The sequence below is a fragment of the Ovis aries genome, chromosome 5 (genome assembly GCF_016772045.2).
Source record: "Ovis aries strain OAR_USU_Benz2616 breed Rambouillet chromosome 5, ARS-UI_Ramb_v3.0, whole genome shotgun sequence".
Taxonomy (NCBI): domain Eukaryota; kingdom Metazoa; phylum Chordata; class Mammalia; order Artiodactyla; family Bovidae; genus Ovis; species Ovis aries.
In genome coordinates, this window is record NC_056058.1 from 41556846 (window position 1) to 41578722 (window position 21877).

General features: G+C 57.0%; 2 protein-coding genes across 13 annotated transcripts; one reads left to right on the top strand and one right to left on the bottom strand.

Moving 5' to 3' along the window:
- Positions 1-5582: 5582 nt before the first annotated feature.
- On the bottom strand, positions 5583-11389 carry PCSK4 (proprotein convertase subtilisin/kexin type 4). 7 transcript variants are annotated; one of them, XM_027970201.3, is made up of 15 exons: positions 11189-11389; positions 10829-10933; positions 9844-9936; positions 9642-9770; positions 9481-9557; positions 9296-9384; positions 8932-9104; positions 8626-8838; positions 8203-8303; positions 8021-8124; positions 7829-7946; positions 7329-7535; positions 7034-7158; positions 6570-6692; positions 5583-6424 (listed from the first exon to the last, which is right to left on the bottom strand). In XM_027970201.3, exons 1-15 carry the CDS (start codon positions 11381-11383, stop codon positions 5955-5957), a joined length of 2322 nt encoding a protein of 773 aa, XP_027826002.1. In that variant the 5' UTR covers positions 11384-11389; the 3' UTR covers positions 5583-5954. The 7 variants fall into 7 exon arrangements, 6 of the variants coding, with proteins under 6 accessions (XP_027826002.1, XP_042106431.1, XP_042106430.1 ...); XM_042250497.2 differs by having other exon boundaries at positions 7329-7538; XM_042250496.1 differs by having other exon boundaries at positions 7329-7538; positions 9642-9734; positions 11150-11389.
- Positions 11390-12664: 1275 nt separating this feature from the next.
- REEP6 (receptor accessory protein 6) lies at positions 12665-19525 on the top strand. 6 transcript variants are annotated; one of them, XM_012178462.5, is made up of 5 exons: positions 12665-13038; positions 16180-16273; positions 16358-16496; positions 16721-16799; positions 17317-19525. In XM_012178462.5, the coding sequence occupies exons 1-5, from the start codon at positions 12704-12706 to the stop codon at positions 18020-18022; spliced, it is 1353 nt and encodes a 450-aa protein (XP_012033852.2). In that variant the 5' UTR covers positions 12665-12703; the 3' UTR covers positions 18023-19525. The 6 variants fall into 6 exon arrangements, with proteins under 6 accessions (XP_012033852.2, XP_027826005.2, XP_042106433.1 ...); XM_027970204.3 differs by having other exon boundaries at positions 16180-16216; positions 16631-16799; XM_004008781.6 differs by having other exon boundaries at positions 12802-13038; positions 16631-16799.
- The last annotated feature ends 2352 nt before the right edge of the window (positions 19526-21877 follow it).

The following is a 21877-nucleotide window of genomic DNA, read 5'->3' on the forward strand; positions in this document are numbered from 1 at the left end:
GCTTCCGGTCGGCCTGCGGGCCCGCCCTATAGGCACGTGAAGCGCACTTCCGGCCTCCTCGGGTTCCCGCCCACCGCGAAGCCAACCCCTCTGTAAAGGGGCCACGCCCGAGAGAGTTTCAGTACACTGGAGCAGAATGGCTGGAGCTTCCGTGATAGCTCAGCTGGTGAAGAATCCACCAGTAATGTAGGAGACCGCAGTTCGATTCCTGGGTCGGGAAGATACCCTGGAGAAGGAATAGGCTACCCACTCCAGTATTCTTGTGCTTCCATTGTGGCTCAGCTGGTAAAGAATACGCCTGCAATGCAGGAAACCTGGGTTCCATCCCTGGATTGGGAAGATCCCCTGGCGAAGGGAAAGGCTACCCACTCCAGTATTCTGGCCTGAAGAATTCCATGGACTGCATAGTCCATTAGGTCGCAAAGAGTTGGACAAGACTGAGCGAGTTGAAGTGGGGTTCAGTTCAGTTCACTCGCTCAGTGGTGTCCGAATCTTTGCGACCCCATGAATAGCAGCACGCCAGGCCTCCCTGTCCATCACCAACTCCCGGAGTTCACCCAAACTCATGTCCATCAAGTCAGTGATGCCATCCAGCCATCTCATCCTCTGTCGTCCCCTTCTCCTCCTGCCCTCAATCCCTCCCAGCATCAGTCTTTTCCAATGAGTCAATTCTTCACATGAGGTGGCCAAAGTATTGGAGTTTTAGCTTTAGCATCAGTCCTTCCAGAGAACACCCAGGCCTGATCTCTTTTAGAATGGACTGGTTGGATCTCCTTGCAGTCCAAGGAACTCTCAAGAGTCTTCTCCAACACCACAGTTCAAAAGCATCAGTTCTTCGGCACTCAGTCCAACTTCCCTCACAGTCCAACTCTCACATCCATACATGACCACTGGAAAAACCATAGCCTTGACTAGATGGACCTTTGTTGGCAAAGTAATGTCTCTGCTTTTTAATATGCTGTTTAGGTTGGTCATACCTTTCCTTCCAAGGAGTAAGCGTCTTTTAATTTCATGGCTGCAGTCACCATCTGCAGTGATTTTGGAGCCCAAAAAGATAAAGTCTGACACTGTTTCCACTGTTTCTCCATCTATTTCCCATGAAGTGATGGGACCAGATGCCATGATCTTCGTTTTCTGAATGTTGAGCTTGAAGCCAATTTTTTCACTCTCCTCTTTCATCAAGAGGCTTTTTAGTTCCTCTTCACTTTCTGCTATATAAGGGTGATGTCATCTGCATATCTGAGGTTATTGATATTTCTCCCGGCAATCTTGATTCCAGCTTGTGCTTCTTCCAGCCCGGCGTTTCTCATGATGTACTCTGCATATAAGTTAAATAATGAGGAAGGAAGCAACATCAGCCTCCTTGCGCAGAGCCTAGAAGCACAAAGGGTGGGTGTCCGGTCCAATGCTGGCTTCTCTGACTGCCTAACAAAGCATCCTCCAAGCCAGTCTTCAACAGTATAGGTTAACAGTACATGAACCATCAACTTCCAGATGTTCAAGCTGGATATCAAATTGCCAACATCCGTTGGATCATCAAAAAAGCAAGTGAGTTCCAGAAAAACATCTACTTCTGCGTTGCTGACTACACCAAAGCCCTTGTATGGATTACAACAAACTGTGGAACATTCTTACAGAGATGGAAATACCAGACCACCTTACCTACCTCCTGAGAAATCTGTATGCAGGTCAAGAAGCAACAGTTAGAATCAGTCATGGAACAACAGGCTGGTTCCAAATTGGGAAAGGAGTACGTCAAGGCTGTATATTGTCACACTGCTTATTTAACCTATATGCAGAGTACATCATGCGAAATGCCAGGCTGAATGAAGCACAAGCTGGGATCAAGATTGCCAGGAGAAATATCAATAACCTCCGATATACAGATGACACCACCTTTATGGCAGAAAGCGAAGAAGAACAAAAGAGCCTCTTGATGAAAGTGAAAGAGATGAGTGAAAAAGTTGGCTTAAAACTCAACATTCAGAAAATGAAGATCATGACATCCGGTCCCATCAATTCATGGCAAATAGATGGAGGAAACAATGGAAACAGTGAGAGACTTTATTTTGGGTGGCTCCAAAATCAATGCAGATGGTGACTACAGCCATGAAATTAAAAGACACTTGCTCCTTGGAAGAAAAGCTATGACCAACCTAGACAGCATATTGAAAAACAGAGACATTACCTTGCTGACAAAGGTCCATCTAGTCAAAGCTATGGTTTTTCCAGTAGTCATGTGTGGATGTGAGATTTGGACTATAAAGAAAGCTGAGCACCAAAGAATTGATGCTTTTGAACTGTGGTATTGGAGAAGACTCCTGAGAGTCCCTTGGACTTCAAGGAGTTCAAACCAGTCAATCCTAGAGGAAATCAGTCCTGAATATTCATTGGAAGGGCAGATGCTGAAGCTGAAACTCCAATACTTTGGCCACCTGATGCAAAGAACTGACTCACTGGAAAAGACCCTGATGCTGAAAAAGATTGAAAGTAGGAGAAGGGGATGACAAGAGGATGAGATGGTTGAATGGCATCACTGACTCGATGGACATGAATTTGAGCAAGCTCCAGAAGTCGGTGATGGACAGGGAAGCCTGGTGTGCTGTAGTCCATGCGGTCACAAAGAGTTGGACAGGACTGAGTGACTGAATTGAACTACTACTACTACTACTAAGTCACTTCAGTCGTGTCCGACTCTGTGCGACCCCACAGACGGCAGCCCACAAGGCTCCCCTGTCCCTGGGATTCTCAAGGCAACAACACTGGAGTGGGTTGCCATTTCCTTCTCCAATGCATTAAAGTGAAAAGTGAAAGTGAAGTCGCTCAGTCGTGTCCAACCCTCAGCGACCCCATGGACTGCAGCCTTCCAGGCTCCTCCATCCATGGGATTTTCCAGGCAAGAGTACTGGAGTGGGGTGCCATTGCCTTCTCCACTGAATTGAACTGAACAAGGCATTTGAGGCCAACTTTTATGCAAAATGGGGACACGACCTCCAACCCACGTGGCTGTCATGGAACACACCAGGTGGCGGGCACACAGGGAGCACTCAGTAAATGCCAGCTGTGCCAGTCCCACTGAGGTGACCAGGGGCACAGCATTTGCATCTGGGCTCTCCTCCCAAATCCACCTCAGGGTCCCCTCTCTAGTCTCTAAAACCCCTTCCCCTCAGGGTGGGGTCATAGCGCTGGAGGCTTATCTTGGCCTCGCCCCTCTTAAGTAGGGTGGGAAGACCTGCTCAGACCAGGGAGGTTTTTCTGTGTTTAAACAACTTTATTGAAAGTAAGTTAGGGCTTCCCTGGTGGCTCAGTGGTAAAGAATCTGCCAGCAGTGCAGGAGACCACCAGAAATGCAAGAGACTCGGGTTCAATCCTCGGGTCAGGAAGATCCCCTGGAGAAAGAAATGGCAACCCACTCCAGTATTCTTGCCTGGGAAACCCCATGGACAGAGGAGTTTGGCGGGCTACTGTCCTTGGGGTCACAAAGAGTTGGAGATGACTTAACGACTAAACCACCACCACCACCTACCAGTGGTTAGGATTCCTTGTTCTCACTACCAAGGATTTGGATTCAGTCCAAGGTAGGGGAACTAAGAGCCTACATCCCATAAACTGCCCCGGTGAAGTTAAAAAAAAAAAAGGACCAATTTACATACCACAAGTAGTAGGATTAGTCACTCAGTCGTGTCAGACTCTGCGGTCCCATGGACTGCAGCCTACCAGGCTCCTCTGTCCACGGAATTCTCCAGGCAAGGATACTGGAGTGGGTTGCCATTTCCTACTCAAGGGGATCTTCTAGACCCAGGGATTGAACCCGGGTCTCCCTCATTACGACCAGATTCTTTACCATCTGAGCCACCAGGGAAGCCTACAATACCATAAAGCCTACCTGTTTAAAGTGTACAAATCAGTGTTTTGAGAATATATAGAGAGTGGATGTTTCACATCAGCGGGATCACACACTCTGTGTTCTTTTATGTCCTGCTTCTCTCACTGAGCATTGTGACGCTCCCGGGTATGGAGGGACCACCCTGCATTTATTCGTTCACCCACATTAGTGGACATTCAGGCTGCTTCCAAATTTTGGCTGCTGTGAATCATACTGCTGTGAACTTCCTGGCATAGTTGTTTGTGTGAATGTGTCTAGTTTTCTTGGGCATGTGCCTAGGAGTGGAATCGCTGGATTCTTCAGTAACTCCATGTTTGTCTGTGGAACTATTTCCCAAAGTGGCTGCCCCAGCCTGGCATGATTTGGGCACTTACCATATGTCAGGCCAGAAAACTACTTTGGATCCTCGAGAGTATTTGGTGAGGCAGGTGCCAGGTTTAATGCTGTTGCAGAGGTGTGGTCACTGAGGCTCTGAGAGGGAGGCCAGATGACTCTGGACTCACACCCTGGAGCTAACTCTGGAAGCAGGGGCTGAGCTGGGTGGGACTCTAGGGGCGTGGCCAGGACTGCACTCGGAGGGCAGCTGGCTGCTGCTTGTGCTTCCAGTGGGTCCAGCTTCAGCCCTTGACCTCATTCCCATTACTTTCTAGCTTGAGGCTGCCCAACCCGAGCCTGGTGGCTCAGCAGGTGCCCAGGGTCCTTGGAGAGGAGTATCTCTGGGGCTCCTGCAACAAACCAGGACTGCCTCCATGGAGTTCAAGTGAAGCCTGTGGTCAAGGCACAACCAGCCTCCACTTCCTTGTGGAAATTGCCTCTCAGCTCTGAAAATCAGAAGGAACGAGGAACATGTCCCCACCCCATAGATGTGTGTGAGGACAGACGAAGGACTCTCAATAGCTCCATCCATGCCCTCCCTACCCCAACCCCACCCCACCCTGCACTTTGGGATCCTCCTTCAGTTCCAGAGAGGTGGAGAACCCACTTTCCAGAGGGCGAAGTGGAGGCCTGAGGGAGTGAGAGCATTGTATCTCCAGTTCATGATTCCCTCAGCCTCCCAAGGACCTCAGAAAAACAGAAAAGTGCAGTTATTGGAAGACGGTAGACAGGCCATGTGGGTAGATCCGCAATTGTCATTTGCAGATCACACTTCTGTTAGTTCTCGACCTTAAAGAGAAACTCATGCATAAGGGTGGTAAAGGTGGGAGTTCCCTGGTGGTCCAGTGGTTAAGAGTCCACTTTGCAGTGCAGGGGACACAGGTTCAATCCCTGGTCCGGGAAGATCCCACATGCCATGGGGCAACTAACACCATGTGCCACAACTGCTGAAGCCCGAGCACCTAGAGCCTGTGCTCCACAGCAAAAGCCACCACAACGAGAAGCCCATGCACTGCAACTAGAGAAAGCCTGTATGCAGCATTGAAGACCCAGTGCAGCCAACGTTAAATTTAAAAAGAAAAAAGGATGGGAGAGCAGTAAGAGCAGGTCAGGACACTTCCAGGGCACTCAGAGGCTTTGCCACAGCTGTCATTCAGGAGCCCACCAGCCCCCACCCCCCAGGGCATGGGCTCTGGACTCCACTGAGCCTGACCCCTTCTCCAGGGACAGGCATGGTATGCATGGGACACCTCCCCCCCGCTCCCAGCAATCACACCGTGGGAAAGAGAGTGGTGCCCCAAGGACCCCACAGACTTGCACCTTCTGTTCAACCTTTATTTGCAAATTCTGTGCTGTCAGAGGATGAGGTGCCCGAGAGGAAACTCTGGACAGTGTCATCTGCTCCGCCTCTCCCTCCCTCCACTCTGGGACAGGGAAGGGATATCGGGATATCGGCCTCCCGCCTGGTTGCCCCCCACTCACACACACCACCCAAACTATGCAATGAGACTTCTCTCTCTCTCTGACCTTGACTTGCCAAGTCCGGGGTGCAGGATCCCACGTGGCCACCCCTGGCCTGTGCCTCCGAGGCTGCCAGGGCCCTCCCGGGGCAGGTTCCTATGGGGCGCCAGTCTGGACAGTAGGATGGGGGTGCCCATCAGGGCTCGAGCGAGGAGCATCCTGGCTGTCCTTGTCAGCCGGCTCTGGGTTCCAGCCTGCTGTGGGCTCTGGAATGGCGACTAGAGTGGGCCCCTGTCCTAGGGGGGCCCATCCATGGCAGCAGGCAGCCCGCGAGGAGAACATGGCAGAGGAGAGGGGTCCCAAATGCTAAGGACAGCAGGGACAGTACCACGGCCTGGGCTGGGCCATGCGGGCAAGGGCAGGCAGTTGCTGTGGACTGGGAATGGGCCTCAGCGGGGTGGGGTCCCGAGCAGGAGCCCTGCTGCTCATCCAGCGTGGACTGCGGAGGGCAGGCAGTGCAGTCCAGCGGGGAGCTGCCGCGACAGGTGTAACAGGACGAGTGGCAGCTGGAGCAGACCCGCATGGCAGGCACAGCTGAGCGCCCAGGTCCAGCAGTCACCGCCTGCTGGGTGTGGCTGAAGTACCTTGGTGGGCAGTAGGCGAGGCAAAGGTGGCCCAGGATGTAGGCGGGGCTGTGGCACTCTGCATGAGGGACAGACACAGCCATGGGGCTGTGAGGCTGGGACCTGCCACCCCGGCCTGCCTGCCCCTCCACCCCGGGCCGCACACGCACACTGCCCCTGCTGCCACCTCCCAGCAAATGGGCCTTGCCGCGCCGGGCACTCACCCTGGCACAGCCCCTCTGTGTCCCTCTGCACGCACGCGTTGCTGGTCACCTGGGGGCCCGAGGGCCGCGCCGTCATGTCCTCAGCTGTCCCGTAGAGCAGCAGCGTGTAGCGGTACAGCGTCCCTGGGCAGGGGTCGTGGTGGGCACGGGGCGGAGGGGGAGAGGCCGTCAGCAGCCTGGTCATGCCATTCCTGGCCCCCCGCCCTGCCACCTATACCCCATCCTGGAACCCTGGACACAGACAGTGCAGAGTTGCCCAGTACCCTCTGTAGGCTGGGAACCAGATACCTGGTGTGTGCTGGTAAGTGAGCACCTATTGAGTGCCAGTCCCGCCTGCTCAGTCTCTCCCAGGAGACCAGCGGGAGCCCTCTGAGGTGGAGGAGGGGGGCAGCTAAAGAGCCCTGGGCTCCAGTCTGCAAGCTGGGTAGGGGTGGAGCCCCAGCCAGCACCCGGCCGGACCTCACCTGTGTTGAAATAGTAGCCCTTGTTCTCCAGGCCCAGGATCCACAAGCCCCGCGGGTCTTCGTCCCAGAAGTGGGTGGACATGAAGACCCAGTTGTTGTAGCCTTGGCTGCTGACGTCAAAGGGTCTGGGACAGACAGGTGAGGGGGGTTCATAACCAGAGTCCTGACCAGCACGGCCAATGTGGACAGGGCTGGGGTCCAGCCTGCCTGACTCTGGGGTGCTCAGGCTCCTCCCCATGGGGGCACCCAGGAAGGAGGGAGAGTTTGCACCGAGGGCCGGCTTCTGCCCCTGCACCTGATGGCCACGAGGGTGGAGCGGGTGCCCATGGGGCTGGTGAGGGAGATCTCCAGGTCCCCTCGGCGGCTGTAGGACAGGGACAGCTGCACCTGCACGTGCTCCAGCGAACGGATGGAGTTGGCGTGGCCGGCGCAGGCCGACACGTTCTTCCTCACGTGCATGACCGGCAGGATGGGGCTGGGGGCCAGGGCCTCTCCTGCTGGCCTGCTGGTGGGGGGCCAGGCAGAGTTTGGGCTCAGATCCTGAAGCCTACCCTCTCCTTGTTCAGACAGGTAAACTGAGACCTCAGGGCATGCCTCCCTGTGTCCACTCCCCAGGTAGCAATGGGAGGTGGAGGGAGAAGGCAGGTACAGAAGCAGGTGGAGGAGGGCTGGGGGAGGTGGCAGGTGGGAGGAGGGAGGGAAAGGCAAGATAGCAGGAGGGAGAACAGCTGTGGGGAGGTAGGCACAAAGGCTGAGTTGGATGCAGGCGTCCTGCGGGCAGAGGGGCGCGCTCACGTGCGGGTGTGCACGATATGAATGACACATTTCTTCTGGGGCTGCGTAGGCAGCCAGGAGCGAGCCATGCCCACCAGCAGTGCAGCGTCCAGCAGCCCGTAGCCATAGTGGTGGCTCACTGCAGGGGGAGGGGCTGGCGGTCACAGCCGTGTGCTTGCGGCGGCCCCGCCCTCCCGCCCGGCCCTGCCGCACCTTGGCGCCCAGCTCCGTTGGTCTTCCAGTCCTCCGCCTGCAGATGCGCGGGCCTGGACGCCCGGACCACCAAATGCTGCATGTCCCTCCATGTCAAGAGCGGGCTGCAAGTGGGCGAGGGTGGGTGAGCCAGGGCCACACTGCGGGGCGCGGGCGGCTGGTGGGACCCCACCCTCACCTACTTGGCCTCCAGAGCCAGAGCGATCATGCCCGCAGCCAGTGGGGCGGAGGCTGAGGTCCCCGTGTGCTTGTCCGTGCACTGGTGGTGCAGGTCTGTGGTGACCTGGGGGGCACAGACAAGGGCTTGGGACCAGTGCCCATAGAAACCCCACCCTGCTTCAAAAGTCCCAAGAGCTTCAAGAAAGAGGCACCACAGAGCACAACAGCAGGGCTGGGGCACTGAGTAGACAGGAGGGCACGTGAAGGGGTGTCAACCCATGGTCTGGGACCCCACTCTGTGTCAAGTGCCAACAGGGCAGCCCTGGGAGGAGGCCAGGCAGGGGACGGGGGGAAGGCGAGAGACAGCCAGCTGGGTGGGGCAGGCAGAGGCAGGAGGCCTTGGGAGTCTGGCCGTGGGAGGGTGCAGGGGGCAGGGGAGCTCTCACGATCTGGGGGTCCGTGGCTACACCGCTGCTGTAGGTGGTGGTGAGTGTGGAGGCACAGGCCTCGCTGTACCAGGGCACGTGGCCCTGCTGGGTGGTGCTGCCCACTGAAAGCGTGTGGATGCTGTTGGTGTAGCCGTCGCAGTTACAGTTGTCGTAGTGCAGGCCACCATTGCCTGATGCCCAGATGAAGAGGGTGCCCAGCCCGCCTCGGCCCTGCAGGAAGGGACCAGCACAGAGGCGGGAGTTGGGGTGGGGCGGGAGCCTCGCATGTAGGCCCCGGACCTGCCATGCCTTGTACCCACTCACATTGGTCACGCCACGCCTGAAGGCTTCTCGGGTGAGGATGCCTGGGCCGTCCACCGTGCGGCCATCATCCTCGGGGCCCCAGCTGGCACTGTAGATGTGGATGTGCTGTGGCTGCAGGCTCAGCGACTGGGCCTCAATCACGTCGGTGATGGTGCCATCCAGCATGCGCACACCTGCATGGGCGGCAGCTACAGCCTTGCTGGACACCCTGCCTGTGCCCCGTGCTCTCCCTGCTTGGGGGTGAAGGCGTCGACGACGGGGGGGGGTGCTCAGTTCTCCTCCACCCTGGGCCTGGCACCTTGGCACCACTGCTCAGCAGCAAGGGTGTGAGGCCGGGAGGCTCCCCACCCCCTAGTCTGAGTACCTCCGATGCGGCTGTTGTAGGCGACGCCCGCACCACAGAACCTGTTGTTTGCCATTGCTGCCACTTCCCCGGCACAGCGGGTCCCGTGCCTGGCACCAGGGCAGAGACAGGAGCCCATCACATGCCCCTGACTCCTCGTAGGGAACCAGGGGCTGCCCCCACACCCCTGGGGATGCCAGGCTTACCGGTTCTCATCGCTGGGTGTGTATCGAGGCTGAGGGTCTGGGTCGTAGTCATTGAAGTCATAGCTGGCCAGGGGATCCTGGGGGCGGGGGGTGGAGACATGAAGGGCCTGCTACCAGCCGGTAGACATGAGGCAGCCCCCACCCCAGCCCCGCAGGCTCACGTAGTTGGCCCAGAGGTCTGGGTGGTCTTTCTCGATGCCATCATCCAGGACAGAGACCACGACGCCCTGGCCTGACAGCCCCTGGCTCCAGACCTGCAGGATGTTCAGGTCTGACTGCATCTCATTGTTCTGTGCAAGGCGGGGCCAGGGTCAGGAGGGCTCTGAGATGGCCAGGCCCCGCTGCCCAGCCCAGCCAGCTCACCATGTACCACTGCTTGGAGAACCAGGGGTCCGTGGGCACCACCAGAGAGCGTTTCACCCGCCTCTGCACTGTCTGCTGTTGGAACCACTGCACCTGGTGGTGGGTGGGGGGCAAAGGAGACCACACTGTGGGAGGGGCTGGACCTGCGAGCAGCCCGCCCAACTCCCAGCTTCCTGTCCTCACACCAGGATGCTTTAGAGGGCCCTGCCTCTTAGCTCTTCTGCAGATTCCTGGCCAAGGGGCCAAAATCTGCTTCCAGGGTCTGGGCGGGCCTCTTACTGGGTCTGCCCTGAAGCCCGAGAGGCCCCCTGCCTGTCTGGCCCCCACCAGGTTTCCTCTGCTGCAACCGCAGTGGCTGCTGCACCCAGGGCCTTTGCACATGCCCTCCTGCCTGCCTCGGGCCACTCTTCCTCAGACCTATACCCTTTCCCCCTTTTCCTTGTTCTACTCCCACCCCCTTTCCAAACTGGCTCATGTTCCCCCTCCCATCTCTATCTCAGCAGTCAGGTCCAACTTCTGCCCATTTGCTCAGCTCCAGACATGGAAGCTGCCCCTGAATTTTTCTCTGACCCCCACACCCAACCCATCAGCCAGACCTGGCCTCTATCAAGACCACATCTCCAACCAGCCTCTTCTCTTGGTACCAGTGCACCTGGCGGGTTTCAGGCTAACTCTTGTGAATCAGCCCCCCAGGCCAGCGTCTTTATACCTGGGGGACCTTGATCTTTCTGGGTGAGATACAGGAGAGAAGGGGGATGCAAGAAATGCTGACAGGGCACCAGGCCCTTGGGATGAGTGCTGCACTCACATGTTATCTGTTGCTCTCCACAGATCTTCCCCATCTGGCTCCCCACTGTAGACTAGGGAGCCAAATCGATACCAAGACTCAGAAAGCTGGTGACTTGCCCAAGGTCACACAGCCATTCATTACAATTACAAGAATAATAGGAGGTGGCAGAAACCTTTGAGGGAAGGCCAGGCTCACCTTAGGGTCTTTCTTTAGGCGCAGGCGGTGGCCCCAGTGCGGGGTCAGGGACTGCTGGACCACGCCCCGGTGCCGCAGATGGAAATACTGCCCATCAGGGAAAATCTGGGAATGAAGGAGAGCATGGCTGAGACCTGGTTCCCCTGATGGAGCTCTTCTCAGGCTGGGGCCAGTCCCCTTCTTACATCTTCCCCCAACCAGGTGGCCTCTGGGGGTTCCCAGAATCTGAAGTTAGACAAGGCAGGGGTGAGCTGGGGGTCCTTGATATATGGGGAACGAGGGGCCCCGTCCCATCTGCAGAGATCTGGGTCCCCTTCTTACATCTTCCCGCCTCCTCCCGTCAATCTGGGTCCCGCCCACCTGCCCCAAATTGACGAAGCCGAATTTGCGCGCCAGGCGATCGACCTCCTGGTAACCCTGGGACACCCGCACTGCCCAGCTGCTGACATAGACGGGGGCCCGGGCCGAGGCCCACCCCACAGCCATGAGGCCAACGAGCGCCAGGCCCAGGGCCAAGGTCAGGCGCAGACAGAGCGCAGTACGGGCGGGCCGCATGGCGGCGGGGGCGGGGCCGGGGCGGGGCCTCAGAAAGCCCCTCCTCCTGACCAAACCGCCGAGACGGCCCAAGCGCCCGCCCAGCCCCCGGCGCCATAGCAACCCTTGAAAAGCTTCAACTCCCAGGGAGCCTTGCGGCTCCCCCACTGGAAGGGCGCAAAGCTCTAATAGAAGTGTGGGGGAGACACATGCTCAGACCGGTGTTCTGTAGACTCAAATCCTCTGGAGCTTCAGTCTCCCCGTTTGTACAATGACCCGCAATTCTTCTGACCTAGAGGAGCGAGTTCACTGTTGCTATAATTGACCCCGCCCCACATTGGTCCCGCCCACTTCATATACACCCCTACCCCTAGAATAAGCCTTGCCTCCTTCCTAATCCAACCAGAATTGTGCTTTTGAATAAACCCCGCCTCCTACATTTAGCCCCATGTTCTTGGGCTCCAAAATCATCGCAGATGGTGACTGCAGCCATGAAATTAAAAGATTCTTCCTCCTTAGAAAAAAAGCTATGACCCAACTAGACAGCATATTAAAAAACAGAGACATTACTTTGTTGACAAAGGTCCATCTAGTCAAAGCTATGGTTTTTCCAGTAGTCATGTGTGGATGTAAGAGTTGGACTATAAAGAAAGCTGAGCACCAAAGAATTGACGCTTCTGAACTGTGGTGTTGGAGAAGACTCCCTTGGACTTCAAGATCAAACCAGTCAATCCTAAAGGAAATCAGACCTGAGTATTCACTGAAAGGACTGATGTTGAAGCTGAAACTCCAACACTTTGGCCACCTGATGCAAAAAACTGGCTCATTGGAAAAGACCCTGATGCTGGAAAAGATTGAAGGCAGAAGGGGATGACAGAGGATGAGATGGTTGGATGGCATCTCATCCACCGACTCGATGGACATGAGTTTGAGTAAGCTCCGGGAGTTGGTGATGGACAGGGAGGCCTGGCGTGCTGCAGTCCATGGGGTCGCAAAGTCGGACACGACTGAGCGACTGAACTGAACTGAAGCACCGCTTTTCCGGTTCTGTCCCTCCTCTCGGCCCCACTTCCCCTCTGTTTTCCCTAATAAACATCTTCTTGTTTCTCCAATCAGCTCTGAACTTTCTCCAGCCCCGCCCACCAGCTCCGCCTTCCCAGCACTCTTCTCTCCGCCCCAGCTCCACCCACAACCGCTCAGCCAATAATCCCCCGGCCATGACCCCGCCCCTCCAATCAGCTACGTCCCCCTCCCGTTCAGCCAATCGGTGTCCTCAGTCAACGCGCCCCGCCCCCTTCCTCCAAAGTCGCGGCTGCGGCTGCCGCGGCCCTCCAGAGGGCAATGCGGCGGAGGAGACGGGGCAGGCCCCACCTCCTTTGTCCGCCCTGCCCTCCCATTGGCCAGAGCGGAGGGCAGGAGGCGGAAACCAGCCCGGGGGCGGAGACCCGCCCGGGAGTTGAGCGGTGCGGCTCCCGCCGAAGGAAGGCGGCGCGCAAGCAGTCTAGCAGGTGCGCGGGGAGACGGTCGAGTTCAAGCTGCCAGTCCCGGGCGCCCAAGTGCCATGGACGGCCTGCGCCAGCGCTTCGAGCGCTTTCTGGAACAGAGGAATTTGGCCACCGAAGCGCTAGGGGCACTCGAAGCCAAGACAGGTGTCGACAAGCGGTACTTGGCCACGGGTGAGCCGTCGGGGGCAGCGCTTGGGGCTGCCGCCCCATTTCGCCGACAGGCACAGTGAAGTCCTGGGCTATCGGGGCCTCGGACCCTCTCCCTTCCGGCCGCCCCTGCTGCGGGTTCCAACTCAGGCGGCGGGGCGCTCCCACAGTCCAGCGAGGAGACCGAGATCCTGGGGATGGGTGGTAGACCAGGACCTTGGTTCTGGCCGCAGTCTCTTCTCGCCCTCGCCGTGCGACCTCAGTCGAGGACCAACCCCCTCTGGGCCCTGCAGCCGTCCTTTGCCCCCTCCTCCCTCCTGGCCCTGGGTGCCCTCCAGGCAGAAGTCCGGTTCTTCCGGTTGTTCTTCTGGTCCCGGGGGAGGAGAGGGCAGGTAGGTAGCAATGCCCTGCCAGTCTCGCCACCCTCTTCCCAGATGGACTCCAGCCTGGAAGCAAGTGTAGAGATCTTCCCGTTTTCCCAGGGGATGCTCCAGACCAGGAGAGGAAGGGTCACTCCCACCTCCCCTCCCGAGGTTTTCCTGCTAGAATCAACCCCACCCCAAGCTCAACCCCTTGGCCTGCCCTCTCACTCTGCCCCACCCTGAGCTGGATTGTTTGACTGCTGCTGTGGGCTTGCAGAAACGTTGCCTGGGGCCCATGGAGAGGGAGTCCAGTCACCCTTGATTGTCACTTCCATTCCAGTCCCTCCTCTGCCTTTCCTCCTCAGTGACCTTGGGTGGCCTCTGCCATTCTCTGAAATTGTCCAGTAAGTGCCCTTTAAGTACCTCCCTCTTTTTTGGTGCTTCAGACCCAACCCTCTTCTGCCACCTCTTCCAAGAAGCCCGCCTAGAATGAGTCTTGCGGGACACTGGGGGGCAGCTCTGGGTGAGGACGTGCCATGTGTTTTAAGCACCTGTGTACAGATCCCAAGAGTCCGCTTTCCTCCTGTTCCCCCACCAGCTGGGGGATTGTAATGCCAGGCAGCCCAAGGAAGGATCCAAACCTGTCCCTCCAGGTTGCTGGTGCCCAACCCGTGTCGGGTCAGCCAGGGACCTCCCCTGGGAGCAAGCCCTTTATCCCCTGTCTGGCTTTCCACATCCCTGTCACCAGTGAGTGGGGAATTTAGGTCACAGAGCACTGGGGAGGGGCCTGTTGAGAGAGGCCTGCTGAGGAGTCTGGGGGTCACAGGGCAGAAAAACGGCCCAGAGCAGTAGGGGCTGCATAAGAGGCTGCTCCTGAAATCTGCCCTGTCTGGAGCACCCCACCCCCACCCCATCTGCTGCTGATCTCGGGGACTACCCCCGCCCATGCCCCAAGTCATCCTCCTGTTGCTGAGGCTGCAGAAATCCGGATTGAGGGAAGAGGGGCCCTGGGAGAGCTACTGCTCCCCAACTAGCAATCTCCAGGGAAGGGGTGCCACTCCCCACCCCCTTTCCCAGATGTAGAAACCCTCAGGCCCCACTTGCCTGAGACTGTCTAAACCCTCCTCCGCTCCCAGCTACTAGAGGAGGAAACCCAGAGGAAGCAGTGAGCAGGCTGCCTCAGGCCAGCCAGGGATTCCTTCATTCCTCTCCCGATGCCAGACCCCAGGGATAAAGGCTAACACAGGTCGGGAGGAAGGGGAAGGGAACTCTGCCCTCTGGTCCACTGGTGGCCTCTGTTTCTCTCTGCAGATAACAGCCTGGAGGTGGGGGAGGGGTTGTAAGTGCTCCCAGAAATCAGAGGCTCCCCAAGTGACCTAGTGTGAGCCTCACCCCCGCCCCTGCCCCCACCCCTGGCCCCTGCCTGCCAGCTTCTGTTTCATCCTGGCTGTTGGATGAGATAGAACAGGGGGAGGATAGAGCCCTGCATACAAGAGCTTAATAAATGCAACAGCAACCATTCTGATTGCAGAGTGGGTAACACTCGAGGCTCCCACCCCCTCGCCCCACAATGTCCTCTGAACCCTCATTGCTGGGAGTGTGTTTGGGCCACCATAGGGGCTCACTGTGTAGGGAGGGGTCCCCTCTTTTATTTAGTTACCCCCACACCAACCCTCAGAGACTGGGCCACTACTGCTCCATTGACAGATGGGGAAACTGAGGCTCCAAGCAAAGAGACACTCACTAGGGGTCTCGTAGTGGGTGAGAGTTCTCCATCTGAGGGATTCTGAATGACACTTTGCATCCTGCCACAAAGACAAAGACTCTCACGGGGGGGGGGAGGGTCCTGTTACCCCCCAGGGACACTGGACAGTATCTGGGGACATCTGGTGGTCACGACTCAGGGTGCTCCTACCATCAAGCAGGGCGGGGCAAGGATGTTTCTCCCTGCCCCACAGTGCCCAAGATCCCCCAAGAGTCAGCTGTAGCAAGGGGAAGAGACCCTTGACTAAGATCAAAGTTACAAACTCTGTTGCCTTTCTCCACTCTCCAGTAATTAAGTATTAACAACAGAATGGCCTCACTTTCAGGTTCTTCTCCCATTGTTGTTTTTGTTTAATTGCTTAGTCGTGTCTCAGTCTTTGTGACCCCATGGACTGTAGCCCACCATGCTGCTCTGTCCATGGGATTTCCCAGGCAAGAATACTGGGATGGGTTCCTATTGACCCAGGGATCAAACCCATGTCTCTTACATATGCATTGTCAGGCGGGTTCTTTATCACCGGCACCACCTGGGAAGCCTCTTCTCCCACTGAGAGTAGAAAGTGTTAGTCGCTTAGTCCTGTCTAACTCTGCAACCCCATGAACCGTAACCCACCAGGCTCCTCTATCCATAGAATTCCTTGGTGACTCAGAGGGTAAAGAATATGTCTTTTCCCATGACTTCTATTCAAATTCTAGCCCCTTTGGCTCAGCCACTCCTATAGGGCCTGGAGTGAGATAGTTATAATTGCAGAGATCCCATATTCATTCAATAAACACTGGGCAGGTACTTGGTACAGACCAATCCTGAGGTGCCCACCTGCCCTTGGCGAGCTGGCAGTCCTGTGGGGGAGATAGACATATTAGGGCATTATAGACACAAGAGTCAGGGTTCAGAGCCATGATGGGGGTACCCAGGTGCTACAGGGGCTGCAGAGGCTTCTGGGAGGAGTGATGGTGTAGGGTGCATGGGCCAGGCCCAGGGGATGCTGGGGTCGGGGCTCAGCAGGTGAAGCCCAAGCCTACCGCCTTCTGTCTGCAGGAGCCGCCACTCTGCTAAGCCTGTATCTTCTGTTCGGGTACGGGGCTCCTCTGCTGTGCAGTCTCATCGGCTTTGCATACCCCGCATATGCTTCGTGAGTGTCTGCTGGGGCAGGGGTGGGGTGGGGGGCGCCGAGGCACTCTCTGGGCAGCCTCAGACCCTGCTATGCCTCTCCCAGGATCAAAGCTATCGAGAGCCCAAGCAAAGAGGACGACACTGTGTGGCTCACATACTGGGTGGTGTACGGCCTGTTCGGGCTAGCCGAATTCTTCAGCGATCTACTCCTGTCCTGGTTCCCTTTCTACTACGCGGGCAAGGTTAGCACCACCCCGGGAAACACCACTCCATCCTGGGAGCGGGTATCCAAAGGGGTGTCTGATGGGGGAGGCCAGGCCCATCCCTAAAGGTGTCTGATGGGAGGCCCAGTGTGACTCCTGACCTCTGCCTGTAGTGCGCCTTCCTGTTGTTCTGCATGGCTCCCGGCCCCTGGAACGGGGCTCATATGCTGTATCATCGCATCATACGTCCTCTGTTTCTAAAGCATCACGAGGCCGTGGACAGCATCGTGAGCGACATCAGCGGGCGGGCCCTGGACGTGGCAGCCGGAATGACGAAGGACGGTGCGTGCAGGCAGGGCGAGTGGTGTCTGTATGTCTGGTCTCTGTCTCCCGGCTTCCCTGCCCCACTCAACTTCACTCCTGCCTCCCGTCCTCCTGACTGACTTGCCTCTGTCTGGCATCCCTGCTGCCTCTGACGAGCACTCCTCCTCCCCGTCTCACTGTCCGCCTCTCTCTCCCACGCTCTCGGGAACCAGTCCTGCAGGCCTTGGCCCGCAGCCGGGCTCTTATCACCCCAGCAGCCGCAGCAGCGGGCCCCTCACTGCCCTCGGAGTCGACTGTACGTAAGCACCCACCCCTGGAAGGGGGGTCCTAGATATGTGTGAGCGCACGTGCGTGTGTGAGTACCTACACTTGCCTCTATCTCAGCCAGGGCTGGCTGCTGGTCCCTCAAGTGGGCCCCATGCTGGTCCTCAGTGGCCTGCGCTCAGGTGTTACTGACTGAGTATGGCCCTCGGGCCCTCGGGCTCTCGGCACAAGCAGACCCACCTCACTTACCCCTGGCGTGCTCTCTCCACAGCAGGGAAAGTAAGCATGACCCAGCTTCAGAAGGCCAAGTAAAGCCCCCAGCCAGCCCGAACGCAGACACACCAGACCATGAGACGGAGGACGTGCCACAGCGCAAGTCGTCTGTGGATTCCTCTACCGACTCACCAGCAGAGCCCACCACCAGCCCCTCGTTCCCCGCTAAGCCCGCCCTCAGGAGTTCTACCAGCCTGGGCCAGGCCCAACCTCAGGCCGTAGCTGCCACCACAGCTGCCGGCACGCAGCTGCCTGGCAAGCCCCGGGGTGGGCTCCGATCTCGAGCCAACTCTTCTAGCCAGCCCCAGGCCCCCGGGCAGCAGCGCGCCCGGCCCTCCACCACTTCCTCAGGCCCTTCCCAGGGGCCCTCAGGCCCCACACATCGGCCCAGCACCACCTCCAGCCAGGGCCCCGCCCTCGGGCAGTCTCCCAGTGGCACCACCACCCGCACGCAGCCCCCCAACAATACCCCCAACGGGCCGGATGCCTCCGCCCCCAAGTCCAGCAGACGGCACCAAAAACGGCCCACGACAAAGGCCACCAGCAGCACCTCGGTGCCAGAGCTCCCCGCTTCCTGCCAGCCTGAGTCCTCCCCAGAGTACAGCTCAGAGTCCACCACCGAGGTCACCTATAGCTGGCCTGACTACAGACACAGGCTCCGCTGCCTGCAGCACTGCTGGCGGATGAAGCACCTGGCCTGCTAGGGAGGGCTCAGTAAAGCTCTCTGGACCAGCCTCATCTCCCCTGTCTGTCCTCTGGCTCTGGGGAGGGGCTTCCTGGGGGCGGGTGCTGGGCCAGCCCCACTTTACAGATGAGAAGACCAAGGCTTAGAATGGAGGTCTCACCAAGTGGCTGAGATGGACTCTGACCCCATGTACTTAAGCTTTCTCTCTCCCCTTCTTCATGAGCTCTCAGGCCTGTTCACCACAATCCTCTTGTTTTTTTGGCCACACCAGGCAGCATGGGGGATCTTTGTTCCCTGACCAGGAATTGAACCTGCGCTCCCTAGAGTGGAAGCCAAGGAAGCCCCCTTCTTTGAAAACTCTTCCAGAGGAGCCAGCTAAAAGCAGCAGTCCCACCTCACAAGAATCTGAGTTCAAGCTCTTTATTTGGGAGGGAACCCAGGAGGAGCCTATAGAAAGAGACCGAAGTGGGAGGAGAAAGAGGCTGAGAAGGCGGGGGTGGCTAAACCCAGCACATCTGCTGGCACCTGGTGCTCTGTCCCCTGTCAAAAGCACACCTGAGATTTTTCTTGCCCAGGAGCCAGGAGAGCTGGGCAGGATCCACCACCTGCTGGTCACTGGGGAAGTAGTGGCCATTCACTCTAGCCAGCGCCCCCTGCAGGCACCTCTGTGGCAGGGCCAGGCTTGCAGTTGTTCAGTGGCTAGTGAAGTGAAAATGGCTCAGTCATGTCCAACTCTTTGTGACCCCCATGGACTGTAGCCTGCCAGGCTCCTCTGTCCATGGAATTCTCTAGGCCAGTATACTGAAGTGGGTAGCCGTTCCCTTCTCCAGGGGAACTTCCCAATCCAGGGATTGAACCCAGGTCTCCCACATTTTACCATCTGAGGTCTCCATTCTTTACCGTCTGAGCCACCAGGGAAGCCCTGTTCAGTGACTAAGTTGCGTCCAACTCTGTAACCCCATGGACTGCAGCATACCAGGCTTCCCTGTCCTTCACCATCTCCTGGAGTTTGCTCAAACTCATGTCCATTGAGTCAGTGATGCTGTCTAATCATCTCTTCCTCTGACGCCCCCTTCTCCTCCTGCCTTCAATCTTTCCCAGCATCAGGGTCTTTTCCAATGAGTCAGCTCTTTGCATCAGGTGGCCAAAGTATTGGAGCTTCAGCATCAGTTCTTCCAATGAATAGTCAGGGTTGATTTCCTTTAGAAATGACTGTTTGGATCTCCTTGGAGTCCAAGAGACTCTCAATAGTCTTCTCCAGCACCACAATTGTGAAAGCATCCATATTTTGGTGCTCAACCTTCTTTATAGTCCAACTCTCACATCCGTGCATGACTACTGGGAAAACCATAGCTTTGACTGTATAGACCTTTGCTGGCAAAGTGATGTCTACTTTTTAATATACTGTCTAGGTTTATCATGGCTTTCCTTCCAAGGAGCAAACATCTTTTAATATCATGGTTGCAGCCACCGTCTGCAGTGATTTTGGAGCCCAAGAAAATAAAATTTGTCAGTGATTCCACTTTTTCCTCTTCTATTTGCCATGAAGTGATGGGACCAGATGCCACCTGGCAATCTTCAGCAGAGAGGCCGGGAGACTGGCCGTGGACGTCCGCCTGGCTTCCTAGGAAATTGGGGGGCGGGAGCTGGGTAAGCAGGGACAGGACCTCCTACAACCTGCCTTTGGTTTCCTCTGTGAGGCCAGCACCACCTTGATCATAAAAACAGGCAGAGACAGGACAGGTAAGGAAGGTGATGCACCTGTCGTGTGGACATAGGTGCAAAAACATCTGAGCAAAAAGTAGCAAATCCAGTTCAACAAGAGGAAGCCAGGACACCCTCCCTCTCCCACTTGTTAAAGTTCACATTCCTGGAAGCACAGCCTGAGTCGGAAGGTAGGAGGTGAGGGGAGCTGAGCGAGGCAGTGGTCTCAGGGGAGCCCCTGGAGCAGGTATTATCTCCTTTTCATGAAAACTGTCTGTGATGGACAAGCCACCAACAGCTCGGGGCAGACTGGGCCTATAAAGGGGGAGAGGGATGATGTGTCCCGGGATAGCAGGGGGCTTCCCTGGTGATCTCCCACAAGGTGGCTGCAGCCACAGCTGGAAGGACCATGGTGTCCAACACAGTCTGCCCCTCACCAGAGCTCTGCACACCCCTGGTTCTGGTCGGTCACACTTCTGGTGCAAGAGAAGGGTTAGGAGGAGAAACCAGGGACCCCAATAGGGCGGTGGCTCCAGGGGCAGCTCAGTGGTTCCCAACTGGGGATGTTCCTGTCCCGGGGCCATTGGGCCATGTCTGGAGATATTTGTTTGGCCATGCTGCAAGGCTTGTGGGATCTCAGTTCCCTGACCAGGACTGGCCCACCTAGTCACTCACACCCAGGGAGCCCCCATCCTGCCTCGGTCCCCTCTGTCATTGAAGGTCACTTGTATCATGTCCATGATATCTTCTGTCCCCTCTTGTCTGACTCGGACTCACCCCGCTGCCGTGGGAGTGACCTGGGTGTCATTCTTTGTCATTGGAGAGCATGTCATTTTGCGGGAAGGCCAGAGAATGATCTGGTCCCCTGCTGATGAGCATTAGAGTTGTCTCCAGTCGGGGCTATTGTGACGACAGCTGCTCAGAACTGCAAGGCTTGTGGGATCTCAGTTCCCTGACCACAAACATGGGTCCCTGGGCTCCTGGTGGGGTTGATTCAAGGTAGGGTGTCTGCTTCAGGGGCTCCCCTGAGACCACCACATCCCTCAGCTTCCCCCACCCCCCACCTTCTGAGTCAGGCTGTGCTTCCAAGGACCTGAACTTGAATGACTAGGAGAGAGAGGGTGTTCTGGTTTTCTCTAACTGATACACCACCAAGGAAGTTCCCTGCAATCCCAGGACACATCATCCCTCTTCCCCCTTGTCAGCCCAGTCTGCCTCCAGCTGGTGGTAGCTTCACCACCACAGACAGTTTTCACAAAAAGGAGGCAGTTCTGCACAACCCCCAGCTGGGCAGCCCTGAGTCCTCATCCTTGAGAATTCCAGCAAGGCAGGAGGAGGAGGCACTGCTTGAGTGCTGCCGGTGAGCGGTGGGTCCAGTTCATTCAATTACCTCTCAGCAAACGCTGAACACCTACTGTATGCCCGGCCTTGCTCCAGGAGCCAAGGGTAGAGTAACGGCCCAGAGAAACTAAAACCCTTGCTCCTGAGAATTTGGGGATGTCACAGTTGACAGGATAAATGCATAACAGATCAGAAAGAGAAGAGTATCACGGGAGAATATTCAGTGAGGAGCTAGGGGGCTGGGGGCAGGAGCTGGAAGCGTTGAAAAAATGCCTCTCTATGGCAGTGATTTTATGTGTGTGTGTGGCCATGCAATGTGGCATGTGGGAGCTTAGTTCCCCGACCAGGGATTGAACTTGTGCCCCCTACAGTACAAGCGCAGCGTCTTTGCCACTGGGCCATCAGAGAAGTCCCTGGAAGTGACTTTTGAGTAGAGACATGAAGAAAGTGAGGGCATAAGTTTTATGAACGGGGGGCAGGAGTGGGTCAGGCACGGGGGCTGTGCAAAGGCCCTGAGGCAGGACCATGCCTGGTGGGTTAGAGGGAGAGCAGAGAGACCCATGTGCCTGGAACCCCGAGTGCCAGGGCAAGGCAGGAAGTGGGTCTGTGGAGGGGGGGGCGGGATGCATGCAGGTCCCTGGAAGGTGTGGTGAGGACTTTGGCTTTTACTAGAGGGTGTTGGATTTGTTGGGAGGAAGGGATGAAGGCTAATTATTAATGAACCCCCATCCTACTGAGAAGTCCACGTTGGCTCTAGGGATGCGGATCTTATTATCTGCTTATCACTGGCCCAGGTGTTTGAAGTTGGTGGTGTGGCCTGGGTCTGGGG

Excerpts from the sequence above, each read along its gene's own strand:
- REEP6 (XM_027970204.3), top strand. The coding sequence starts at position 12,704 with ATGCGGCGGAGGAGACGGGGCAGGCCCCACCTCCTTTGTCCGCCCTGC. Across the intron at positions 13,039-16,179 it reads CAAGCGGTACTTGGCCACGG|GAGCCGCCACTCTGCTAAGC; the intron begins GTGAGCCGTCGG and ends TTCTGTCTGCAG. Across the intron at positions 16,800-17,316 it reads AGCCGGAATGACGAAGGACG|CAGGGAAAGTAAGCATGACC; the intron begins GTGCGTGCAGGC and ends CTCTCTCCACAG.
- PCSK4 (XM_042250494.1), bottom strand. The coding sequence starts at position 11,383 with ATGCGGCCCGCCCGTACTGCGCTCTGTCTGCGCCTGACCTTGGCCCTG. Across the intron at positions 9,105-9,295 it reads CTACAACAGCCGCATCGGAG|GTGTGCGCATGCTGGATGGC; the intron begins GTACTCAGACTA and ends CCGCCCATGCAG. Across the intron at positions 8,304-8,625 it reads TAGCCACGGACCCCCAGATC|GTCACCACAGACCTGCACCA; the intron begins GTGAGAGCTCCC and ends TGTGCCCCCCAG.